Source organism: Cherax quadricarinatus, unplaced genomic scaffold, assembly GCF_038502225.1.
Source record: "Cherax quadricarinatus isolate ZL_2023a unplaced genomic scaffold, ASM3850222v1 Contig168, whole genome shotgun sequence".
Taxonomy (NCBI): Eukaryota; Metazoa; Arthropoda; class Malacostraca; order Decapoda; family Parastacidae; genus Cherax; species Cherax quadricarinatus.
In genome coordinates, this window is record NW_027195194.1 from 31,958 (window position 1) to 57,892 (window position 25,935).

At 39.3% G+C, this 25,935-nt stretch overlaps 1 protein-coding gene across 1 annotated transcript in view; it reads right to left on the reverse strand.

Moving 5' to 3' along the window:
* Nucleotides 1-15,724: 15,724 nt before the first annotated feature.
* Nucleotides 15,725-25,935, reverse strand: part of LOC128693898 (glutamyl aminopeptidase) — a gene marked incomplete at its 5' end in the record, with an annotated part of 230,118 nt that continues 219,907 nt past the window's right edge. Inside the window, 1 exon segment of the mRNA XM_070080135.1 lies at nucleotides 15,725-15,824. Within this exon segment, the coding sequence (XP_069936236.1) occupies nucleotides 15,747-15,824 (78 nt within the window).

The window sequence follows — 25,935 nt, forward strand, 5'->3', positions numbered from 1 at the left end:
AGTGGTACTTCACACTCCTCACACATAAAATGAGTGTCTCTACATTTTTGTGGGCGTTTTGTGGTATGTGCAAAGACAAAACACCTCTTCTGAGTGCTTTTCATGAAAGTAGTAGGAGGCAGTTGTAAGGGGTAGTGATCACCAGGCATCAGACAAGAGGGTACGTGTTGATAATTTCGTGGGTGCTGGTCTATTGCAGGTGTTGTTCCTTGGTACTTGAATATTATTTGTCTGATGACTGAAAAACAAAATTCACCATATGGTGGTTTGTTGTTGGTCTTCAACTTGTACATGTTATAAGCATTCAGCATGGAAATGTCAAGATGGAAAAAAAGTTTTATGTACCACTTATAACTCCAGCAAACACAATTACCAAACTCAATCTGCATGTCACGTTTGTTCACTAAGTGCATACTGAGGCTGTAGTCCATCACAGCTGCAGGTTTTAGAATGGGTTCATTGGTCTCTATTCTGCCTGCCACTGTCTGCCATTCCGTTTTGGTGAACTGATGTCAACAATGTGACATTACGTTTTGTCATGTCACCGAAATGCAGCAAACACCTGCACCTCATCTCTACGAGTGCCTGCTTGGAACCTAGGCATATGCTTACGATTTCCACACACTGTGCCACACGCATCTGTCATGTTCACTCGCAAGAAATCACTGAGTAAGGGGCTTGTGTATCAGTTATCAGTATATAATATACTGTATGTCCCTTACCAAGATATGGGTCCATCATTGTTCTAACCACATCACCAAAGATACCCAATAACTTCCTGGTATCTCTCAATGTATTACTGCCAATGTATACAATTACACATGTATATCCAAAGCCAGACCACTTTTGCAGTCACACAGTACAAATAACGTTATACCAAAACGTTTCCTCTTGCTTGGTATATACTGCTTGAACGACAGTCTGCCTTTGATCAAAATCAAAGACTCATCAATAACAAGCTTCCTCAATGGATAAAAATACAGTGGAAACTCTACTTGTGAGCGTGTCCACGTGCGAGTTTTTCCAAATACGAGCAGTCGATGGGTCGAGTTTTTGCTTCCATACGCGAGCAAAATTTCCACAAGCGAGCAGACCTCAAGGCAGGTTCCTTGACACTGGTGAGGGGCTCTTGCTCTTGATCTTGGGAACTGTATCTCATTTGTTTGTTGGACTATCTTATTGAAACTTGGGCAATGTATGATGGAAAGATGCTTCTTAATGTACACCAAAAATGAAAGAAATCTAAGCATAAATAATGGAGTTCATTTCTCAGCAATTAGCCACCCCTTAGTGGTAATTTCGAATGGTTTTTATGGTTGTATTCTCGTTTTTTGGTCTCATTTGATAGAATGGAAGATAAATTACAGAAATAGATATGATTTTGATTGCTTTCACGACGAAAAGTACCTTGAAATAGAGCTCAACCTAGGAGAAATGGTCCATTGCTTGGCTGTTTCAGTGTAAACAAATGACGTCACTGTCCATTCCTGTAGTATTACGAGGCGCAATCTCAGAGGAAACAGCACCAAGGCCAGCAAGAAAACACCAAAAAATCAACTATTCAACAAGTGTAGCCAAGAGGACGCCGGCCCAGCTACCACCCCTCTCACCACCGCTCAAGGCGACACCACAACAATAACAACAAACATGGCTGCCTCCAGCCCATCCACCCCTCTCTTCCCCGGATTCAACCTACCAAGTAGTCTCTCAGGCATGACCAACAATCCAGATACCCTAAAGTCATGCATCTCCACCTTAGTTATTGAAAATATGAATCTTCGAGAGACGCTAACAAAACAAGACACCAGGATGACACAACTCGAGAACAAAATCCTCAGTCTTAAACAAAAGTTATCAACACCAGGAATGACTAACTATGGCAAGACCATCCAAACAGTCATAGATAGCCATACAGAACAAATAATATCTCTTAATACAAAGGTTGAAGAAGCAGTAAAAGAATGGAAGAACAACTTAGATAACCAGTTCAGTGACTACTTTGCTCTCCAAGAAGATAAAACTGAACAAGATAAACTATCGGACGCAGTAATAGTTAACAGTCCACTTTTTCCCAGTGATATGAACCAAACGAACAGTAAAGAAATTACTATCCAGATCATAAAGGACCAAACAAAAGTTACAGTACCAGAGTCAGAAATAAAGGAAGCCAGGTTACTAGGATCCCATGGTAGAAAAAGTGTTATGCTTAGATTCCACTCACATGACAGGAAAAAAGACTTAATAATTGCATCTATTAAAGTAAAGAAGGAGGTATACATAAACGAGTGTCTTACCAAAAAACGTCAGAACCTCCTGCATAGAGTCAGAAAACTTAAGCGGGAGAATAATGACACAATACACCAATGCTTCACACGGGATGGGAAAATTCTAGTTAGGAAAATGAATGTAGGTCAACTGTACACAATCACGAACGAGAATGATCTATCACGATTTCTCAGGGATACTAATCTTACAGAGAATAACTAAACAATGTCCAACCTAAAAGCCTATGTAGTGTAGTGTATGTTTTGCTCCATTATTGTTCAAATTTCATAGTACAATCTCTTAGTAATTAAATAATCAACTACCTCATTTTGTAATTTTACTAGTAAGCATAAGTCACCTTATGTAATTTTCTTATTTACTATTGTTTACTTAAATATTAGCTGAATTGATACTTTCTCTGTCCATATTACTACCTCATATTTTTTTAAATGCTATTAATTGATATTACTTACTAAAATTAATAATTAATTACCATGTTTACTATCATTACAATTTACTCTTAACATTTTTGACATCATTTAATTACCATTACTTGTCTAATTACCATAACCTGTTTTAATACCACATTTACTATCTTAGAGTACTCTTAACCCTTTCAGGGTCCAAGGCCAAAATCTGAAGTCACGCACCAGTGTCCAAGAAATTTTGAAAAAAAAAAAAAATTATTTTTTCTTACAGAATTAAAGAGCATATTTTTGTGAAGGTAATAAAACAAAAAAAATTAGAATCTGATCAGTACTTACCGAGATACAGTGCCAAGAAGTTTGTAGAAAATGATGTGGTGGCGGCAACATCGACGAATTCCACATACGCGTATTATATTATTTTGTTGTTTTAGTTGTTTTTTCTTTTCTTTTCCAATTTTTTTCTATTCCTACTAACATTTGGGGCCTGAGAGACCAATACTGTATATAATTTATATATATAAACTCACTGTATTGAACACAATAACCGCACTAAAGTTATTATCATATTATTGTTTACCACTGTTGTTTATTACAATAAACATGCACAAATATTGTATAATACTAATGTTCTATCATATATTTACATATTTACAATCACTGGACATGGTTTTAGAACTGCTGGAGCTTGTGGAACTCCTTGAAACAAGGCACCATGCACAGAGGCACCTTACATTCCTCACACATAAACCGAGTGTCTTTGCGTCTTTGTTGCCGTCGTTTTGTTTGTGCACAGACAATGCATCTCTTCTGAGCAAATTTCTTTTGAGTTGAAGGAAGCTGTATTATGAAATGATCACCTTCTCTTCTCAAACGCTTGGGTATATTGTGATGAATTCGAGGACCATGTTGTATTGCAGGTGTTGTTACCTGGTACTTCATTATGAGTTGTCTGACAACAGACAAACAAAATTCACCATACGGTGGTCTGTTACCAGTCTTTATTTGGTACATATTATATGCATTCAGCATTGAAATGTCCATGAGATGGAAGAAAAGTTTCATGTACCACTTGTAACTCTTACGAACACAGTCAACAAAACCAATCTGCATGTCACACTTGTCAACCAAGCGCATGTTTTGTGTATAATCAATCACTGTCACTGGTTTTCGAATACGTTCATTAGTCACTCGATCAACTTTGCCACTGTCTTGCATTTCATTACGGTGAATGGTTGTCAACAATGTGACATCTCGTTTGTCATGCCACCGTAATGCCATGATGTCATTGGCAGTAAACACCTGCACGTCATCACCACAAACACCTGCGTTGAGCCTGGGCATATGTTTACGATTAGAACGCACTGTGCCACACACATCTGTCTTGTTCACTCGCATGAAATCACTGAGTAATGGGCTTGTGTACCAGTTATCGGTATATAATGTATGGCCCTTACCAAGATAAGGTGCCATCATGTTTCTCACTACGTCACCTGATATACCCAATAACATCTTGGTATCTTTCAATGTTTTACTACCCGTGTATACAACAATATCCAACACCAGGCCACTGTCACAATCACAGAGTACAAACAATTTTATACCAAAGCGGTTCCTCTTGCTCGGTATATACTGCTTGAATGACAGTCTACCTTTGAACAAAATCAAAGACTCGTCAATTACAAGATTCTTGAATGGATAAAAGTATATCCTGAACTTTTGTTTGAGATACATGAAAACATTTCTAATCTTGTATAACCTGTCACTTCTGTCAGGCCTGGTTTTGTCAGAGAAGTGCAACATACGTAAGAGTAAGATAAACCTGTTCACTGGTATTATTTCACTGAAGGATGGGGTACAAATTAGCCGATCTGTGGACCAGTATGCTTTTATATTATGCTTATAGACGTGAGGCATAAGCATTATTGTTGCAAAAAGCAAATACATTTCTGCAACAGTCCTCTCTTTCCACCTGTGTAGTCTTGACTGTGGTGATAAGATCGTATTTGCCATGGTGTACTGAAAATACTTATTACTTTCCCTGACAATAGTTTCCATCAATGGCTGGTCAAAGAATAATTCAAAGAATTCCAGTTCATTGGCCGTGGTTCCAAGGGGACAGGTAGGTAGAATTCCACTTTGCGAGTCATCAAAGTGGTGAGGGCTGGGAACAAAATTGGGATTTTGCTGCCAATCCCAGATACGGTTTGCTGGTGGATACTGGACATCATAGGCTGGTTGTACGGGTGGTTGTGGCGGGCTGGTGGGTGACGCTCCGCTTTGTCCTTGAACTGACGAGTCAGCAGCGTGGGTTCCCGCGTGGCACAGCGAGTCACGCATGGCGGTGCCACTACCACCACCAGCCCCACTAACACCATCCACTGATGTCTGTGGCCCATCCATGCCAAGTGTAGCCACATCATCCTCACTATCACTACCTAAAACGGGTGTAGGGCCACGGGATGTACTCCGGGATGTACTACAGGATGTACTCCGTCCCCTGGGCATAGCATAGGGTACACTACCCGAGCGCATGCGGCGGCGCACATACCGACGCTTCACTGGTGAATATGTTTCCTCACTATCACTACTCGAATGATCGTCGAGCGCAATAGAATCACAATCCACGTCAGAATCATCGTCATTACTGAAGTCAGAGGCCAGGCCACGGGAAAATATTAGTTTTCTCTTACGTTTAGGAACAACCGACCGTGAGTCACGAGTGCCCACACCAGAGGTAGAAGGTCGAGGATCGTCGGGGTTTTCTGCACTATTATCGATATCCTGGTCATTATTTTCGGTCACTAACTCATCAAAGCCGTAGAATTCGTCTTCATTTCCACTTCCATCAGTGTCAGAACTATCAGACAGGAAGAGGAGAGTCCCAATTTTCCGGGGAGTCAGAGCTGACTTGCGACGAGACATGGTGAACAAGGGTGACTGAGCCGGCGTTCCCACAATGCTATGCAGGCGCCTAGATTTTTTGTTTATGGCGCACACCCACCACGCAGACCCATTCTCTCATATGTAGGCCTATGAGCGCTTTCGCGCTAAATTTGACGGCGCTAGAATTTTGGCGTAGATCTACGGTTTGGACACTCACCGACCAGCCGTAGATCTACGGGACGGACCCTGAAAGGGTTAAATACCTTGTACTGCCAAATAACCTCTAGTATAACTACCAGTGCAATATTGAATCCAAATAACTGTTCTTAAAATTTAATACTTGAAATAAACATTACTTTTTCACCTTTTTTTTCTAATTAATCTTTTTTTGTAATAATTTTTACTTACTAAAATTTTATTAAACACCATATTCACTACCAGTCAATTTTACTTTTGTACATTAATCATTATTTCATACTTTTCATAACATTTTGTTGCCAAATTTTCAAGTTTGTATATTCAACTCCAACCTTTATATTATCCGTGAGAATTTATGGAAAAGGAGATCTTGCAATAAAAGGGGAGGCGTTCCCCAGCTGGTCGGAAAAAACCCAAATCAACACCATTATTGGGCAAAAAACGAAACAAGGGTTTTCTTCCAAAGGTGCAACTATTTTTTTAAACAGTCACAAGTAAAGAAGATGGGAGAATTATTGGGGGGATAAACAAAAAACAGATAGCGGAGAAGCATCTCTCAAGCAATCATAGGAAAAGGGTAAAGGAAAAAAAAAAATAAAACAGTGGGATCGAGTGTTTAAAGAAAGGGTTGGTTTGAGAGATTTGAATGTAGTGGCATTCAAGTGTGGGGCGGTGAGGTGCCAGTTGACCACGCGGCTGAAAAAATGTGAGGAATTCATAATAGACAGTGAAGGACTGAAACCTGAACAAGTGTTTGTAGAAACAGGTTTTTAAAAAAAATCCCGGGATGTACAAAAGGGGAAAAAACCAGGACATAACCCCGAAAGACAGGCTTTCTTTGTGTGCCAACATGGTGATTGCAAAGGAAGCCTTTTGGGTATCACCTAAACCCCAATTTTCAGGAAAAACAATGTCCCCCAAGGGAATTTTTTTGGGTGCTGGGGGGGCAACAGTGGAGGGGTCACTGGGATTTTTTCATGACTGGTTACACCCATGCATTTCCCCCACTGTGAAAATTCCCCAATTAAAAAGAATTAGACCAATGCCCCCGGTTTAGACAATGCCCGGGGTCATCCTTCAGACATGGCAAGGATTTTCTGGGGACATGAGTTTATTAAGGCGTTTTGCCCCTAATAACACTCCTCTCCCACCCCCATGGCCCAGCGGGTCATTTTAATTTTGAAATTTACAAAAAGCTTGTTTGAAAGGTGCTTTGTAGTGACTCAGAAACTAATTTTCCTAAAGAGAGTTTGGAAAATCATTTTACCATCCTCAATTGTGTAAACAAAGGGTAAGGCTTGGGGGGGGAAGTGACTAAGAGGCCCTTGAATAGCTTGGAAAAAAGGGAATTTTAGACAAAAGGTTTGAAGGGTTTGAGGCTAACCTGAGAACCCTTTGCCTTTGAAAATTTTGGGATTGGGGGCCCAGGTTAGGGGGGAAGGATGTAAGAGTTGGTGGAGGAGGGAAAATGAAGAACTAACCACGGATGAGCTGCAATCATTTTCCAGAAGGGCCCACCTGGGGAAACGGGGGAGGGGGGGATAGAAAAATAAAAAGGGGTTTTTTTTTTAAGGTTGGAAATGGGGAAAGGGTTAAAAGTGAAAACCTTTTGGATGAAATCATTTCAGCTCCCAAAAGCCGGGGTTAAACCTGACACTGAAATTTGTGAAACCTTTGAAATGTCAAAAGGAACGGAGGCAGGTCATAAAAGATGTAAAGAATAAGTCCAGGATTTAAAGCTGGCCTAGGGGATTGGAAAAAGGGAAGAAACCCCGGATTTCATCAACCTGGAAGGACCCCTTCAAACATAAGAAGATCAAACCCCCTCCTCCCACCCCATCAAATAATCATCACCAGATCTTCAATAAAAAGTGTCAGAAACTGTATGTCTTCTTCATTTTGCTTTAAAAAATTTTCACGTGGTTTTTTTTTTCAATCGGGGGCGGGGAAGGATTAATTTGATTTCTATTTTTCAGGGAAAAAACTGACTGATAATTTGATTAACAAAGCCCCAGGAACGGTTAAATATTTGAGGGCCCAAAGTTTAGTTTATACTTTTTGTCTTTAGCTCATTCTAGCACAAACTTGACAATACTTTTCATTATGTTACCCCCTATACCTATATAAAAGTGCTTTGCAGTATTTTTATCAAACCCCCCACACTACAGAAATGTTTTTAAAACTCCCCACAAAAGGGATATAAACAACCCCATTTAAACCTAAAGATGAATGATCCGTTGCCCCTATCAAACTTATAATCCACACAATAAAAACTTTTTGGGAAATTGTTTTATTACAGAACCCCAGCACTATCCTGAACACTGCCAAAGCATCAGATTTAATACAACATCAGGCCCAAAACTATGATGCCCTTTGGGCACCCCTTTGAGTCAAAAAAGACCCCTTTTTTTCCCCATTATTTTACTGAAAACGGCGCGGACACAACTGATATTTTCCCTACCGGGATACAAAACCCACAACTGAAACCATACCAATTTGGGGGTTTTCTCACATTACTCTAACCAATTTTTATTGACTAATTGCTTTATGATGAATTGGGGGCTTTTTTGCTAATTTTACTGTAAAACCCGACCCCTATAAAATTTTGGCCATATATCGGATACCCCAACAAAATTCCAAATTTAGTAGAATCAAACCAATTTAAACAGAAAAATGAACAAGCCCCACCTTTTTTAGCTGGACTTAAAACCTTGGCCTCCAGATGATCAGACTGTAACTGTTTTCATCAACAATATGAACAAAAAGCCACCAACAAAAACTAAACCCAAAACGGGCTGACTGAAAAAAATCAACCAAAGACCATTTTGACCAATATACTAGCCCCCTTAAACAGGGATAATAAAGACAGCACTACACCACCCCCAACCTTCCCCCAACAAACATTGAAAGCACCATAAAAAAAAGTTTCATTTAGACTCCATGATGAGGGCCCAAAAAGGAATTTCAAGAACCTAAGACTGTTATTCACAAATTTTCCCCAACCCAAGGGAACTTTAAGACATTTTTTTTAAAATATTTTAGACTATACAACAAATTATCCAAAAAAAACGAAACAGATCATAAAAACGGCTTGGTTCCCCGGTTTGGGCAGACGAAATCCACGCAAAAAAATCCTTTTGAAAAGCAAAAAAAAGGGGTTTAATACAAAAAAGATATTCAAAAATTTAAAAAGTTCTACCAGAAAAAAAGAAACAACTGTACTACTCCAGATTCACTGACACAAGAGAGATATAAAAGACCGGGAAAACACTTTCCCAGATTCTGGGGATCAAACGAAAAAAAAAGAAATTGTTCTAACAAACCTCATGCACCGCGACATGGGATGCAAAGCAAAGGGCGGAGTTTTGAGACTATGCCCGCGGGTTAAACCCCGGGGAGGAATGCGACCTGTTTTACGAGGGAAAATAAGGAATATCCTTTTGGAATTTTTTTACCTAAAAAATTTTTGCACAGAGCCCACGGCATCCTACCCACAAACTTACCACATGGTATAAGAGGCCATGCGCTGATTTTTTAAAACCCCATTTTCAAGGGGAACAGTATGTCCCCAAAAGAAAAAACTCATCAATACCCATTGGAGTTACAGGAATGTCCTGGACCCTCTTCCCCCATTTCATCTTGATCTTAAACATATCCTAACACCTGAAACCATTTCTTTGCTGCGCAGACTTTTCCCCCCACCCTAATTTTTCAGACACCATTGTTAAACAGGAGCTGTAAAAATATGACGGGATGACAGCCAAAAATTTAAATTTTAACATGGAAAACCTACTATATTATTTTTGGTAGGGGGAGTGTCAAATTTTAACATTAAATCAAACACTTAATTGCGACATAATGAGGGGGAAATTCTTTTCCTAACTCACAAAACCCAAATTTTGCATATGTCCCAAAAACAAAAAGTATCCCAAAAATTGGGGGCCTCCAAAAAAGGATTTTCGGTGAAACTGCCCTTTCACACTATACCACTTATTATCCATATCACCCGGATTTTTGCTTGGGGTTTAACTGCACAAAAACCAAAGCCCAAAATAACCCCAAAAAAAAGCCCATAAGAATAACGCTAAATCCCATCCCGCAAAAACCCCCCCTTTCATGATTTAAACTGCATCCAACTTTTTACGTGCAACATATCTACAGGACCAAAATTAATATTAACCTTGACTAAAAAGCTTTCTTGATAGTTTTGGGCAGGATACGCCCAAACACCAGACACAAACATTCTGACATTCCCATGTTCGCTAAACCTTTACAAAAATTCCATTATTTTAAAAACCTAAAAACTGGAACACCCTACCTGAAAACCTAGAACTGCAGACACATTCATCACTTTCAAAACACAGGCACCTCTCCCTGTCCACCCGACAACAATGAGTAGCCATCTGGTGGTTCCCAAATTTCACTCACCCCCGACTATAAACCCAAAAAACTTTTTCTTAAAAAAATAAAAACCAACTAGTCATAAGTTTGCCTATGTATTGTCCCTATATTATTTTACATTTGTTAAATAATCCAGGTGCTATTTTTTTTGCAAGACTATTTTTCTTTGTTTTATACTTAAACAAACTATAGATTACTACAAATCTTTTGATTAAACATTGATCCTGATAAACCTCTTATTTAAAGACTTAAAAATCAAACAGTTACCAATTTACACAGAGAACAAAGGATTCTCAGTGCCAACAACAACAAATTTTCTTTTAAATACAATATCAGATCTTTGCAAACATTAAGTACCCTTTAGCATTACTAAATTCCAATGCCAATATGTCCATATTACACTAATGAAACCGGCTAAAAACCCGATAGCAGATGTCATGCCATTCCCGGGTTTCACAGCCTAAACAACTGTAGGCCAGACCACAAGGGGGGGACAAATTTTCTACTCAGACCAACTAAAAACACAATCTGCACAAGGAAACATAAAAAAAATAATAGCTAACCCCAATACCTACAAAACCTCTCTTGATAAAAACCCCGAGTTCACAAAACAAGCAATTTATAAATAGGAAAAGATAACTGATGCAGAACAAAGACCTTATACCTCAGGGGATTTAAAATAAACTCCCGAAGACAGGACCCAATTACTGAATTACAAAAACAATGAGAATGTATTTACCTAAAAACAAAACCTCAGATTACAGAATGTTTTCCCCGACCACATTGACCAACACCCTATCCCCCTTTAAAATCAGGATAATTAAGATAATACCAAACCACACCCTACTTTCCTCATAAAACCTTGGGAAAAACCCCAAGAAATTTCAAAGTCACCTTCCAGACTTACAATGAGGGATTAATAATTCAAAAGCAGAGAAACCATTTAAAACTGGTAAAACCCACAGATTTGAATTATTTTAATTTTCTAAAAACCCAATATTATAACAAGCACCCAAAAACTAAAAGATGACAGCAAAAAACTGAAATCCCCGGGTAAAACCCCCAGCATTCTCAAATCCCTAAAAACAAACACCAAAGAAAAAAATACAGAATGGGCAATAACCAGGACCAAAAAAAAGTTTTCGCCCAAACCTAACCAGCCTGATAAGAAGGGGAAAAAATTATGAGAACAGATTTCCCCTTGGGTGATATAAAAAAATTTAAAACCCTATAGAAATTTGGGGAAAAAAAGAATCACAAATAGCGAAATAAAATTGCAAAACGATGAACCCCAACTCCCACCAACAGAAAAACCAAACAGACTCAATGATTTCTTCTCCCCTATAGGACAAACCTTCCAAAAAAATCCCAAGCTCAGAAACCCCCCCCAAAGCTACCCCACCGGGAAAACCCCCCCAAAAACTGTTCTAGCTGAAAATAAAATACAAGTCTCCTTTTTATCAAAGCACTAAAAACAAGGCAGGAGATTTAAATCCTTTCCACCCTTTATATACAAAAAATTCCCAAATTATCACCAATCATTGAAACTTTAACAAATCCATTGAACCTCCACCTTCCCCAAGTATAAAAAAAGCAAGGGGGCACCCCGATCCAAAAGGAGGGCCAAACAGAGTTGAATAACAAAGGGCCCAAATCCCAAAACCAATTTTTCTCAAAAATCTTTTAAAAAAATTTAAATTTATAAACGAACTATTACCTTCTCCCCAAAAAATACTCAACCCCGCCAATTTGTTCAGGCCCCAATAAAAATACTAAGATGCTATTATACACATGCAGAAATATATACACTCAATAGAAAAAAGAAGTCCCATAGATCTTCATTGACTTTAAAAAACTTTATACAGTTGACCCCGACTTGCTCCCGTAAAATTTTCAACAGGAAAGAGGCACTTCAACACCTCCCCCCGGGGTAGGACCCAAAAGGGGCAAAACCCTTTTGCCCAAAAATTACAGGGTCCCACAGGGGTCCTGGCCCTCTTTCTTTTCCATTAAATGACCTTTCCCAAACTTGAATTACTCAAAACCCAATTTTCAGATGAAAATTCCCCTTTCCTCCACCGAGCCCAGTCACGCTAGCCAAACTGTAAAAACAATTTCAGAAAAAATTTACCCGGGGGGGACTAAAAACTTTCACTAAAAACAAAACCTCCCCTTTATCAGGGTTTTGGGAAAGAGGATGTCCCCCTTTAAAATAATGATAAAAAGATCACCCATCACAAACCCCAAAGAGGAAAATTTTAGAATCCATTTTATAATAAACCCCTTTTATACACATATACAAAAAATTTCTAAAAATTTAAGACTGTAGGCATACATCAAGATCGGTACTATTTCCAAATCAGCCCCCCTTTCTTATCCCCTTTTTTTTACCCCCCATCTCATATGGAATTTGTGCATGGGGCCCCCAAACCCAAAACTCCAAAAGAGACATACAGATAGACAGAGGTAGATAGAAACAAAGACACAGAGATAGACAGACACAAACAGACACACAGAGACAGAGATACAGACCCTAAACTTGGGGTTAACATCACTTTCCTCTCAAAAGAGGAGTGTTAATATGACATTACATAAGTGAATCCTTGGTGTTTGCCACACTGCTCGCTCTAGCTGGAGCTCAATTTAACTGGTGCTCCCACAATGTACTAAGTGGTCTCAGATTTTTTTAATACCATGCACACTGAGTGTTAAGACCACTTCTATGCTGACAAGGCATCTCAGGCCAATCGTGCCAAATTTGAAGGCAGGAAAAATAAAACGTATATATATGTTTAGTGCGCTACGCGTAAGAACGTATATATACGTTTGGACCGTTTAAGAGTTAAATGCATAAATGGAGAGGGGAAGGTACCTAGGGACTACCAGAGAGCATTCATGATTCCTTTATTTAAAAGGAAGAGGGACAAAAGAAACTACAAATTGTAGGGAAATAAACCTACTGAGAATACCTGGTAAAGTGTATGGTAGGATTATTACTTAAAGAATTAAGGGTTAAACAGAGAGCAGGATTGCAGATAAACATGGAGGCTTTAGAAAGGGTAGAGGATGTGTAGAAAAAGTGTTGACAGTGAAGCATACAAGTGAACTATATTTAGATAAAGGTAGGAAAGTTTTAGTCCTGTAATTGTTTTACATGATGGTAGGATTGCTGGTGTCCATTTTTCTGTCTCATAAACATGCAAGGTTTCAAGTACGTCTTGCTACTTCTACTTACACTTAGGTCACGCTACACATACATGTACAAGCATATATACACACCCCTCTGGGTTTTCTTCTATTTTCTTACTAGTTCTTGTTGTTTATTTCCTCTTACCTCCATGGGGAAGTGGAACAGAATTCTTCCTTCGTAAGCCATGCGTGTTGTAAGAGGCGACTAAAATGCCAGGAGCAAGGGGCTAGTAACCCCTTCTCCTGTATATATTACTAAATGTAAAAGGAGAAACTTTCATTTTTCCTTTTGGGCCACCCCGCCTCGGTGGGATACGGCCGATGTGTTGAAAGAAAGAAAGAATTGTTTTACTTGATGGTAGGATTGCTAGTGTCTTTTTCTGTCTCAAAAATATGCAAGATTTCAGGTAAGGCTTGCCACTTCTACTTAGACTTAGGTCACACTACACATTCATACATAAGCATATATATACACACACCCCTCTGGGTTTTCTTCTCTTTTCTTACCAGTACTTGAGGGGAAAAGGGTGAGTGGTGCACTTAGGAGTCTGTGGAGACAAAGAACTTTGTCCTTGGAGGCAAAGAGGGGAATGTATGAGAGTATAGTTTTACCAACGCTCTTATATGGGTGTGAAGCATGGGTGATGAATGTTGCAGCGAGGAGAAGGCTGGAGGCAGTGGAGATGTCATGTCTGAGAGCAATGTGTGGTGTGAATATAATGCAGAGAATTCGTAGTTTGGAAGTTAGGAGGAGGTGCGGGATTACCAAAACTGTTGTCCAGAGGGCTGAGGAAGGGTTGTTGAGGTGGTTCAGACATGTGGAGAGAATGGAGCGAAACAGAATAACTTCAAGAGTGTATCAGTCTGTAGTGGAAGGAAGGCGGGGTAGGGGTCGGCCTAGGAAAGGTTGGAGGGAGGGGGTAAAGGAGGTTTTGTGTGCGAGGGGGCTTGGACTTCCAGCAGGCATGTGTGAGCGTGTTTGATAGGAGTGAATGGAGACAAATGGTTTTTAATACTTGACGTGCTGTTGGAGTGTGAGCAAAGTAACATTTATGAAGGGGTTCAGGGAAACCGGCAGGCCGGACTTGAGTCCTGGAGATGGGAAGTACAGTGCCTGCTCTCTGAAGGAGGGGTGTTAATGTTGCAGTTTAAAAACTGTAGTGTAAAGCACCCTTCTGGCAAGACGGTGATGGAGTGAATGATGGTGAAAGTTTTTCTTTTTCGGGCCACCCTGCCTTGGTGGGAATCGGCCATTGTGATAATAAAAAAAAAAAATACTTGTTTATTTCCTCTAATCTCCATGGGAAAGCGGAACAGAATTCTTCCTCCGTAAGCCACGCATATCGTAAGAGGTGACTAAAATGTCGGGAGCAAGGGGCTAGTAACTCCATCTCCTGTATACATAACTAAATTTATAAAGAGCAACTTTCCTTTGGGGGGGGGGCACCCTGCTTCCGTGGGATACGGCCGGTGCATTGAAAGAAGAAGAAAGGAAAGCTTTAGTAGTTTTCATGAATTTAGAAAAGGCATATGATAGGGCAGATACACCCAATGCACTTGCAACATCTGTAGCAGATGTTGCAAGTGCATGGAATAGGTGGTTAAGTTATTAAATGCTGTTAAGAGTTTTTATAAGGATAGTGAGGCTCAGGTTAGGGTATGTAGAGGAGAGGGCAATTACTTTCCAGTAAAAGTGGGCCTTAGACAGGGATGTGTAATATTACCATGGTTGTTTAACATGTGTACAGATGGGGTTGTAAAAAAGTGAATGCTAGGGTGTTGGGGAGAGGTGTGGGATTAAAATATGTGGAATCTGATACAAAATGGGAGTTGTCACAGTTATTTTTTGTTGATGACAATGTGCTTCTGGAAGAGACTGAAAGGATGGGGAGAGGGGATACAGGGGGTTTCATATGTAAGGAGCCTGGACACCCAGAAGGCATGTGTGAGCTTGTTAGACAGGAGTGAATGAAGGCAAATTGTTTTTATAGCATGACACATTATTGGAGTACAAGCAAGGTATCATTTATGAAGGGAGGTGTGAAATACAGTGCCTGCAGTCTGGAGGAGGGGTGGGGATACTGCAATTAGGATGGGTCATCTGAACTATAGTACCAGTGTGCCTCTGGCAAGATAGCGGTGATGGTGAAAGTTTTTTTTTTTTTTTTTTTTTTTTTTTTTTTTTTTTTTTTTTTTTTTTTTTTTTTTTTTTAAGATCACCCTACCTCAGTAGATGGTCAGCGAGATGAAAAAATAATAGTAATTATGATAATATTGATTAGTTATGGCAATAGTGGTGACTAAAGATGACTGTTATATACAACTGTACCAAGTCATTCAAAACTTCTCATACAGTACGTAAGAATATAATTGTAAGTATACTTACTTGTCCAAATGGCTGCCTGTATCTGCCCAGCCTAGAGCAGCATATATAGGTTCCACCAGACTGGACACATAATTCTGAAAAAATGTTAAGTAATTTGTGTAACCAGCAATACTTTTTGATACATGAATGAAAATCTGATAGAAACTGCAAATATTAATGCACTGATATTTTACTTAACATTCACTGGAGGAGGGGTGTTAACTGTTTGAGGGGCCAGAGGCCAAATCTCAGAGTGATAGCCAGGGTCCAAGAATTAAAAAAAAAAAAATTAACCTTTAAATGGTCCAAATGTATACACCTACCATCTGACTTACGACCTGCTCGACTTACGACCACTCGACTTACGACCGTGTTTTTTATGCCAAATTTCTGGGAAATAAACAACTATTTGTGTTGTACAAAGTGTTTATCCTAAACCTTACAGTATAAAATGCAGTACTAACAGCATAAAAAGTAAAGTAAAACATGAAATACCAAAATATAACAATAAAATAAAGTAATTACAAAAATGTTTTGTTGATATTCAGTAGTAAAGTTTGACTTACGACCATTTCGACTTATAACCGGTTTCTCGGAACTGAACTCGGTTGTACGTCGGATGGTAGGTGAATATATGTTCACATGCGTAGCGCCCCAAATATTTTGAGTTTTTTTTTTTTATAGGAAAAAAGAGCATTTGGTACTCAGGTGTCCCCAATTTTTTTCATATGGCACAGTGTGTGTGCACACCCATTCTCTCATGTCTAGGTGACTCCGGCCTATCGTGCCAATGTTGAATGAATGACAAAGAAAACATATATATGTTTGGGGTGCTACGCGGGAGAACGTATATATACAGTAGGGCCCCACTTATACGGCGGGTTAGGTTCCAGGCTGTCGCCGGAAAGCAGACATCGCCGGAAGGCAGAACGCCATTTTGTTCCATTTATAAATGCCAGACAACAAGTATACACTAAATTATATTAAGTTAGTAATAGAAACAGGCATTAAAAACACACAAAGTAAAATACATTCATTGTAAATTCATTACTTATCTTAAAGTATTTGTAATCTTAATGTAGGGGGAGAGAGAGGCGAGTAGTAATTATTTGTAGGAAGTCAGTGTAGGTAGCTGGTAGGTGTAGCCCACCTGGGCTACACCTACCGGCTACCTACACTGTGGCCCAGAGCCATATTATTAACATCGACATGCCTTGTTCACTGAATTTAATCATTTCTAACAACTACCTTTAGATGCCATCATAAACGAAGGTAGAAGTAATGAATAATTCATGACGAAAATTGTAAACAAAAGCGGAGTGAGGGAGTGGCTGGGCCAAATGCAGATTCATACGTTTTCTCTGATGGCTGAGCAGAGAAAACGTAATGTTGTCCCTCCACCTGGCTACCACACAGCTCCACAAGTATTATTATCAGAGCACACATAAAATATGCAATAAATACCAGACAACAAGTTTACACTAACTTATATTAAGTTAGCAATAGAAATAGGCATTAAAAACACAATAAAAGGTAAGATACACACAGAGTACACTTATTACTTAACTTAAAATATTTATATTAATGTGTGAGAGGTGAGTGGCAGGGTGTTTATTGAATAAAATCAGAATGGCACACCATCATCCTCTAACTTGGCACTTAAAGCAAGAGGCTTATGACTTCTCTCTTTATCACAGCTAACTTTAGACGCCATCGTCAATGAGAGCCAACTAGTTAATGACAGAGTAAAGGAGAGAGAGAGAACAAGATGCAGAGTTGAGACAATGTAAGAACACAGACTGAACAGGTAGTGGACGATCACTTGGTCAGGCGAAATAAATGTATATTAATGTGTGTGTACTTTTAGTTCATTCACGTCCATTTGTAAGAGTTTGTAAAACATTTACCTCAATATTTTTTTTATTATAATAATAATTACCTCACAATACAAATACTCTTATATTGTGTACAAGTTGTACGAGTTAGTTCAGAATAAACAAACAGCAACACACCATTTTTAGAGTGAATGAAGATAATAATAATAATAATTTACTATTATTATTATTATTATTATTATAAAAAGCACTAAACCCACAAGGATCGTGAATTGATATATATAGAGTAAAGACATACGAAAAGAACATTTTTCTACAGTTATCCCCCAGTTTGACTAGAGAAGACGTAATTCTTCCGACACTACCTACACAGCTGCTTGGTAAACAAATATCATATTTACGTCAATTTTTATTCTGTGAGTGTATGTATCATGTTTATATGCTATGTAATGGGTTTCATTTATAATTTTGAGGAAAATATCATAGATGGATTAATGAAAATGCCTATATTGATGTAAAATAAGACATTTAGTGTGCCAAAGAGTGGTTATTATTACGTAGTATTGGCGTCATGAGTAGAGACAGACTTAGCGACTTTAACGTGTACCTGCACACCAGCACAGTGTGTAAGTACATTTAACCCTTTGACTGTTTTCGACGTATAAATAAGTCTTACGAGCCAATGTTTCTGACGTATATATACTCAATAATTCTAGCGGCTTCAAATCAAGCGGGAGAAAGCTGGTAGGCCCACATGTGAGAGAATGGGTCTGTGTGGTCAGTGTGCACCACATAAAAAAAATCCTGCAGCACACATTGCGTAATGAGAAAAAAAAAACTCTGATCTTTTTTTGGAATAAAACGCCGACTTTGAGGTGTATTTTCGTATAGTATTTATCGTTGTATTCGCGTTTTCATGGTCTTAGGTGATAAAATGGAAAACATATTACAGAAATAGAGATGATTTTCATTACTTTGACGAAGAAAACGACCTTGAAACTGAGCTCAAAGTAGCGGAAATGTTCGATTTTTACCAATGTTCAGGAGTAAATAAATCACACCACACGTCCAATACACGTCAACTGGGGAGTCTAATATTCTTTCACTAGTGCACTGATATTATTTATACCATTTTTACAATAATGCAGTAGTCTGCATAATCATTAGTGAACTTGCCAGAATGGATGTTGGAGGATGGCTTCTCCACTGGATTAAAGGCTACCTGTCAAACAGAAAATCGTCTGTGTTGTTCCAGGGACATAGAAGTGTAACTAAAGACTTTGAATTAGGAACACCACAGGGAGGTGTGCTCAGTCCCACACTGTTCAATATTCTAATTAATGCATTACTTAATGCTATGCCTAGTCAGCCCCATCATTATGTGATTAGTTTTGCTGATGATATAATGATTCACACCACTGGATTCTCCAATACCCAAAACATTCTTAATCATGTACTAGCCTCGTGTCAGGACCTGGGGTTGATAATCTCTACTGATAAAACAAAGATACTCAATAGGCGTCCTCCTCGACAGAGAGGCACAGTTCGTCAGATCCAATTGCATGATGGGTCTCTTCTAGAATATGTAAGCAGATACAGGTATCTAGGCTTTGAGGTTCCACTACTTGGACCTGTTGTAGCAAGACTGTCGCCAATACAAAGAAAGACTAAGAGCACTTAGAGTTGTGGCTGGGTTTCACCCCAGGTATGGTGCTAATGTTAAAATTGTGAAAATGATGTATCTTGCTTATATTAGATCATTGGTTGATTATGCTGTGCCACTACTTGCTCTTGTGTCTGACTGGAAGCTTGGAGGGCTGGAAAAACTGCAAAACGAAGCAATGAGGATCATTTTAGGATGCCCTCGTACTGCCAAAATTTTAAATATGCAAAAAGAACTTGATATTCCAAGCATCAGAGATCGTGTTACTGAAAGAAATATCCTAATTGGGGTTAATATGCTCAGGCAAGCTCATTCAAACCCCTGCACAGAAGCCCTCCAAACTTTCCTCAGCACTGGTGAACACTCCTCCAGATGGATCGAAAAAACTGGAACCGACCTCCGCATGAATCAGATAAATTGGCAAAACTTTTGTTTTTAAGGGGGAGATTCAATCTTGGTTTCAGGTATGGTTTAGAACAATTCAAAGAATTTCCCAACTAAATTTTTGGACTTAAGGCTCAGGGAGTTTGGGCACCATGAGTCCATCTATCATCCTTTATCATGGGAGGAGCCACATGTCTGGTGCACCCAAACAAAAAAAAGCAGACTTTTGGGATTACTCTCCCCGGTTGGCTGGGTTCAAATATCGAAAATTAAATCCCCCCAGTTTAAAGCGAAAGAACTTTGCCCGATGGACTATTGTCACCCTCGTCTTATTTCGGGTGATAAAATTAATGAATTAAAACAACTCAAAATTTAAAAAAATCAAAATTTTCTCCCCGGGGGTTTCCCCCCCAATCGGGGGTCCTTTTTTTAAAAACCCCCCTTAACCCCCTTTTTTTGGGGGGCTTTCTTGGGTTTAAGTTGTTTTTTTTTTGGGGGGTTTTTTTCCCTGTTAAGGAGGTGGGCTAAGTCCCGGTTTTTTTCCTGGGTTTTCCTGAAATTAGGCCCCCCCGGGGCTGTCCCCTCCGGGGGTCGGCCCCCCGGTTTTCCCCTCCCCTTTTTACCACCCCTATAAATATTTTCTTTTCCCCGTTTGGGGGTGTTGGGTTTTTTTTTTTTTTTCCCCCCCTTTTTTTTCACCTTTTTTTTCAGGGGGGCGTCTTTTAAGTCCGGGCCCCCCCCCAATTTTGGTGGGTTTTTGGGTTTTTTGATGTTTTTTTTGGGTTTTTGTTTTTTGGGGGGTTTTTGGGGGGGTTTTTCTCAACATAAAATTGAAAAATCTTCATTTTGATGGGGGGGGGGGAAAATTCTCTTTTAAATTTGGTTTTATATAACGTGTCCTTCTTCTATTCATTACCTTTGAATTTTAGTTATTAAAACCCTTTACCAGTTTAAAACTCCTTTTTTGGGGCCCCCCCTTTTTTTTCCCCCTTAACTTAAAAAACCTTTTTAAAAGGGTTTTTTTACACCTAACCCTTCAAGAAAAAAGTCGCTAATGACTTTTGATATGAAGGAAGAGATAATTGCAAAGTACGAAAGTGGAGTGCGTGTGTCGGAGCTGGTTAGGTTGTATAATAAACCCCAATCAACCATCTCTACTAGTGACCAGGAAAACGGCAATCAAGGAAGCTGTTCTTGCAAAAGGTGCAACTGTGATTACGAAACAGCGACCGCAAGTGTTAGAAAATGCTGAGATTGTTATTGGTGTGGATAAATGAAAAACAGATAGCAGGAGATAGCATCTCTCAAGCGATCATTTGTGAAAAGGCTAGGCAGTTGCATGACGATTTGGTAAAGAAATTGCCTGCAAATAGTGGTGATGTGAGTGAATTTAAGGCCAGCAAAGGTTGGTTTGAAAGATTTAAGAATCGTAGTGGCATACATAGTGTGATTAGGCATGGTGAGGCTGCCAGTTCGGACCAAAAAGCAGCTGAAAAATATGTGAAGGAATTCAAGGATTACATAGACAGTGAAGGACTGAAACCTGAACAAGTGTTTAATTGCGACAAAACAGGCCTGTTTTGGAAGAAAATGCCAAGCAGGACGTACATTACTAAGGAGGAAAAGGCACTCCCAGGACATAAGCCTATGAAAGACAGGCTTACTCTGTTGATGTGTGCCAATGCTAGTGGTGATTGCAAAGTGAAGCCTTTATTGGTGTATCACTCTGAAACTCCCAGAGTGCTCAGGAAAAACAATGTCCTCAAGGCTAATTTGTGTGTGCTGTGGAGGGTAAACAGTAAGGCATGGGTCACTAGGGACTTTTTCTATGACTGGTTACACCATGCATTTGCCCCCACTGTGAAAAATTATCTAACTGAAAAGAAATTAGACCTTAAGTGCCTCCTGGTATTAGACAATGCCCCTGGCCATCCTACAGACTTGTCAGAGCGACTTTCTGGGGACATGAGCTTCATTAAAGTCAAGTTTTTGCCTCCTAATACCACTCCTCTCCTGCAGCCTATGGACCAGCAGGTCATTTCCAACTTCAAGAAACTGTACACAAAAGCTATGTTTCAAAAGTTTTGGAAGGATCACTTTAATATCCTCAATTGTATAAACCTGATAGGTATGGCTTGGGAGGGAGTGACTAAGAGGACCTTGAACTCTGCTTGGAAAAAATTGTGGCCAGAATGTGTAGACAAAAGGGATTTTGAAGGATTTGAGGCTAACCCTGAGAATCCTATGCCAGTTGAGGAATCCATTGTGGCATTGGGGAAGTCCTTGGGGTTGGAGGTTAGTGGGGAGGATGTGGAAGAGTTGGTGGAGGAGGACAGTGAAGAACTAACCACTGATGAGCTGATAGATCATCTTGAACAGCAAGAGGCCAGACCTGAGGAAACTGCTTCGGAGGAGGGGATAGAGAAATTGAAGAAGTTGCCTACTTCAAAGATTAAGGAAATGTGTGCAATGTGGCTTAAAGTGCAAACCTTTTTTGATGACAATCACCCTAACACAGCTATTGCAAGCCGTGCTGGTGGCTATTACACTAACAATGTTGTGAAACACTTTAGGGATGTCATAAAGGAATGGGAGGTACAGGCCACTATGGACAGATATGTTGTGTGACAGAAATCCAGTGACTCTGAAGCTGGTCCTAGTGGCATTAAAAGAAGAAGGGAAGTAACCCCGGAAAAGGACTTGCTACCTCAAGTCCTAATGGAAGGGGATTCCCCTTCTAAACACTAACACCTCTCCCCTCCTCCCATCCCATCAATCATCACCAGATCTTCATTAAAGGTAAGTGTCAATTATTTTATTGTTATTATTCTATTGCATTAAACTTAATATTCCATGTAGTAAAATTTCTTTTTTTTCATACTTTTGGGTGTCTTGCACGGATTAATTTGATTTCCATTATTTCTTATGAGGAAAATTGATTCAGTTTTTGATATTATCTGTATTCGATGAGCTCTCAGGAACGGATTAATATCGAATACTAGGGGTCCACTGTAGATGTGGTCACGGAAAATGTAAACAAACCGGGTGGGGGGCGCCGTATTTGAAAGACTGCTTGCCGTATAGCAAATTTTGGTTATAATTTGACATCGTTGTATTACTGGAATGCCATAAGGTGAAATGCCATTAAACGGGGCCTTACTGTATACGTTTGGACCGTTTAAAGGTTAAAGATATATTTCTAGCATTAATAAAACAAAAAAAAATATCCCGATTCATTTCTTTCCTAGATATAGAGGCATGAAGCTGACCCTCAATGACCAGGTGGCGACTTCTGTAAAGTCGCATTTTTTTTATTTTACTTTTCGTTTCTTTTTTCTTTTATATTTTTCCCAGTAACATTTGTGACCTGTGAGACCAATATAATGCATAATATATGTATGTACACTCATTGTATTCAACACAACAGAACTAATATTTTCATTTTTATATTGTTTACGACAAAAAACATGAAAAAATTTTGTATATTAGTAATGTTCAATTACATGTACGTATTTACATAGATACAGTCACTGGACATGTTCCTAGGTGTCATGCACAGTGGTGTCTTACTCGTCTGTGGTCCAGTATGATTTCATATTATGCTTATAGACATGAGGCATAAGAACATAAGAAAGGAGGAACACTGCAGGAGGCCTGTTGGCCCATACTAGGCAGGTCCTTTACAATTCATCCCACTAACAAAACATTTGCCCAACCCAATTTTCAATGCTACCCAAGAAATAAGCTCTGATGTGAAAGTCCCACTCAAATCCAACCCCTCCCACTCATGTACTTATCCAATCTATATTTGAAACTACCCAAAGTCCTAGCCTCAATAACCCAACTAGGTAGACTGTTCCACTCATCAACTACCCTATTTCTAAACCAATACTTTCCAATGTCCTTTCTAAATCTAAACTTATCTAATTTAAATCCATTACTGCGGGTTCTCTCTTGGAGAGACATCCTCAAGACCTTATTAATATCCCCTTTATTAATACCTATCTTCCACTTATACACTTCGATCAGGTCTCCCCTCATTCTTCGTCTAACAAGTGAATGTAACTTAAGAGTCTTCAATCTTTCGTCATAAGAAAGATTTCTAATGCTATGTATTAATTTAGTCATCCTACACTGAATGTTTTCTAACATATTTATGTCCATTCTGTAATATGGAGACCAGAACTGAGCTGCATAATCTAGGTGAGGCCTTACTAATGATGTATAAAGCTGCAGTATGACCTCTGGACTTCTGTTGCTTACACTTCTTGATATAAATCCCAGTAATCTATTTGTCTTATTACGTACGCTTAGGCATTGCTGTCTTGGTTTAAGGTTGCTGCTCACCATAACCCCCAAGTCCTTTTCGCAATCTGTATGGCTAAGTTCTACATCATTTAACTTATAAGTACTAGGGTTATGGGCACTCCCAAGCTTCAGAACCTTGCATTTATCTACATTGAACTGCATCTGCCACTTTTCTGACCAAGAATAGAGTTTGTTTAAATCCTCCTGAAGTTCCATAACATCTACGTTTGAATCAATTATCCTACCTATCTTTGTGTCATCAGCGAATTTGCTCATATCACTAGTAATTCCCTCATAAAGATCATTGATATATATTATAAACAACAACGGGCCCAAGACTGATCCCTGTGGAACGCCACTTGTTACAGATCCCCACTCGGATTTAACCCCATTTATGGACACACTCTGCTTCCTGTCAGTGAGCCATGACTCGATCCACGAGAGCACTTTTCCCCCAATGCCATGAGCTGCCACTTTCTTTAACAGTCTATGGTGCGGAACTCTATCAAAAGCCTTACTAAAATCTAAGTAAATAATATCAAATTCTTTATCGTGGTCAACAGCCTCAAAAGCTTTACTGAAGAAAGTTAATAAATTAGTTAGACAAGACCAGCCTCTTGTGAATCCATGCTGAGTATCATTAATCAAGCTATGCTTATCGAGATGGCTTCTTATAATCTCAGCTATACTTGACTCTAGTAATTTGCCTACAATTGAGGTCAGGCTTATTGGGCGGTAATTTGACGGTAACGACTTGTCCCCTGTTTTAAAAATAGGAATTACATTAGCCATCTTCCACATATCAGACGCTACACCTGTTTGAAGAGATAAATTAAAAATATTAGTTAATGGTTCACAGAGTTCCATTTTGCATTCCTTAAGAACCCTTGAAAAAACCTCATCAGGACCCGGCGACTTATTTTGCTTCAGTCTGTCTATCTGCTTCACAACCATTTCACTAGTGACTGTGATGTTACATAATTTATCTTCTTCTAGCCCATAAGCATTACTGTTGCAAAACACAAATACATTTCAGCCATAGTGGTCTCATTCCACCGGTGGATGACAATGCGCTTTGTCCTGGAACTGCCGAGTCAGCGGTTTGGGTCCCAGCCTGGGCTGGTGCTGCATGCATCACTGTCACTTTCACTGTCTATTCCAGGTGTAGGGCCATGAGATGTACTCAGTCCCCTTGGAACTGCATATGGTATAGGGTACCTAATGGTACTTTGTACCACATGATACAGATACAGGGACCCCAATGAAAATAAGTCACTCTGACTTTTTTGGGTAATCATAGGATCTTTACACATATGCTGCTATGTATGATAATCTATGTAACTGCATTTGTGTATACCTGAGTAAACTTACCCGAGCACATGTGGCATTCTAAGTAAGTTTACTCAGGTATACACAAATAGTTAAATTGATTATCATACATAGCAGCATGTGTGTGGAGAACCTAGGATAACTCAAAAAAGTCAGACAGTAACTATTTCCATTAGGGTCCCTGTACCATATAGTATAATGTGCATGGTATAATGTACAACATGGTACCATATGGTACATTGTACAATATGATACATTGTATGATATGGTAACATTGTACAATATGGTACCATTGTACAATATGGTACCATTGTACAATATGGTACCACTGCACCATATGGTACCATTGTACCATATGGTTCAAAAACCAGAGAATTCCTCTTCAGATCCACTTCCATCAGTGTTAGAACTATCACTTGGGAAGAGGAGAGTCCCAATTTGCAGGGGAGTGAGAGCTTCCTTGCCGTGAGGATGATGAACAAAGCGTACCGAGATGGCAGTCCCACAATGCTATACAGGTGTCCTGATGTTTTGTTTACTGCACACACTGATCACGCAGACCCATTCTCTTAAATGTAAGCCTACCAGCCTTCTCGCACTAAATTTGAAGCCGCTAGAATTATGGCGTAGTTCTATGGCTTCGACCCTGGCTTCAAAGCCGTAGAACTACGTGATGGGCCCTCAAAG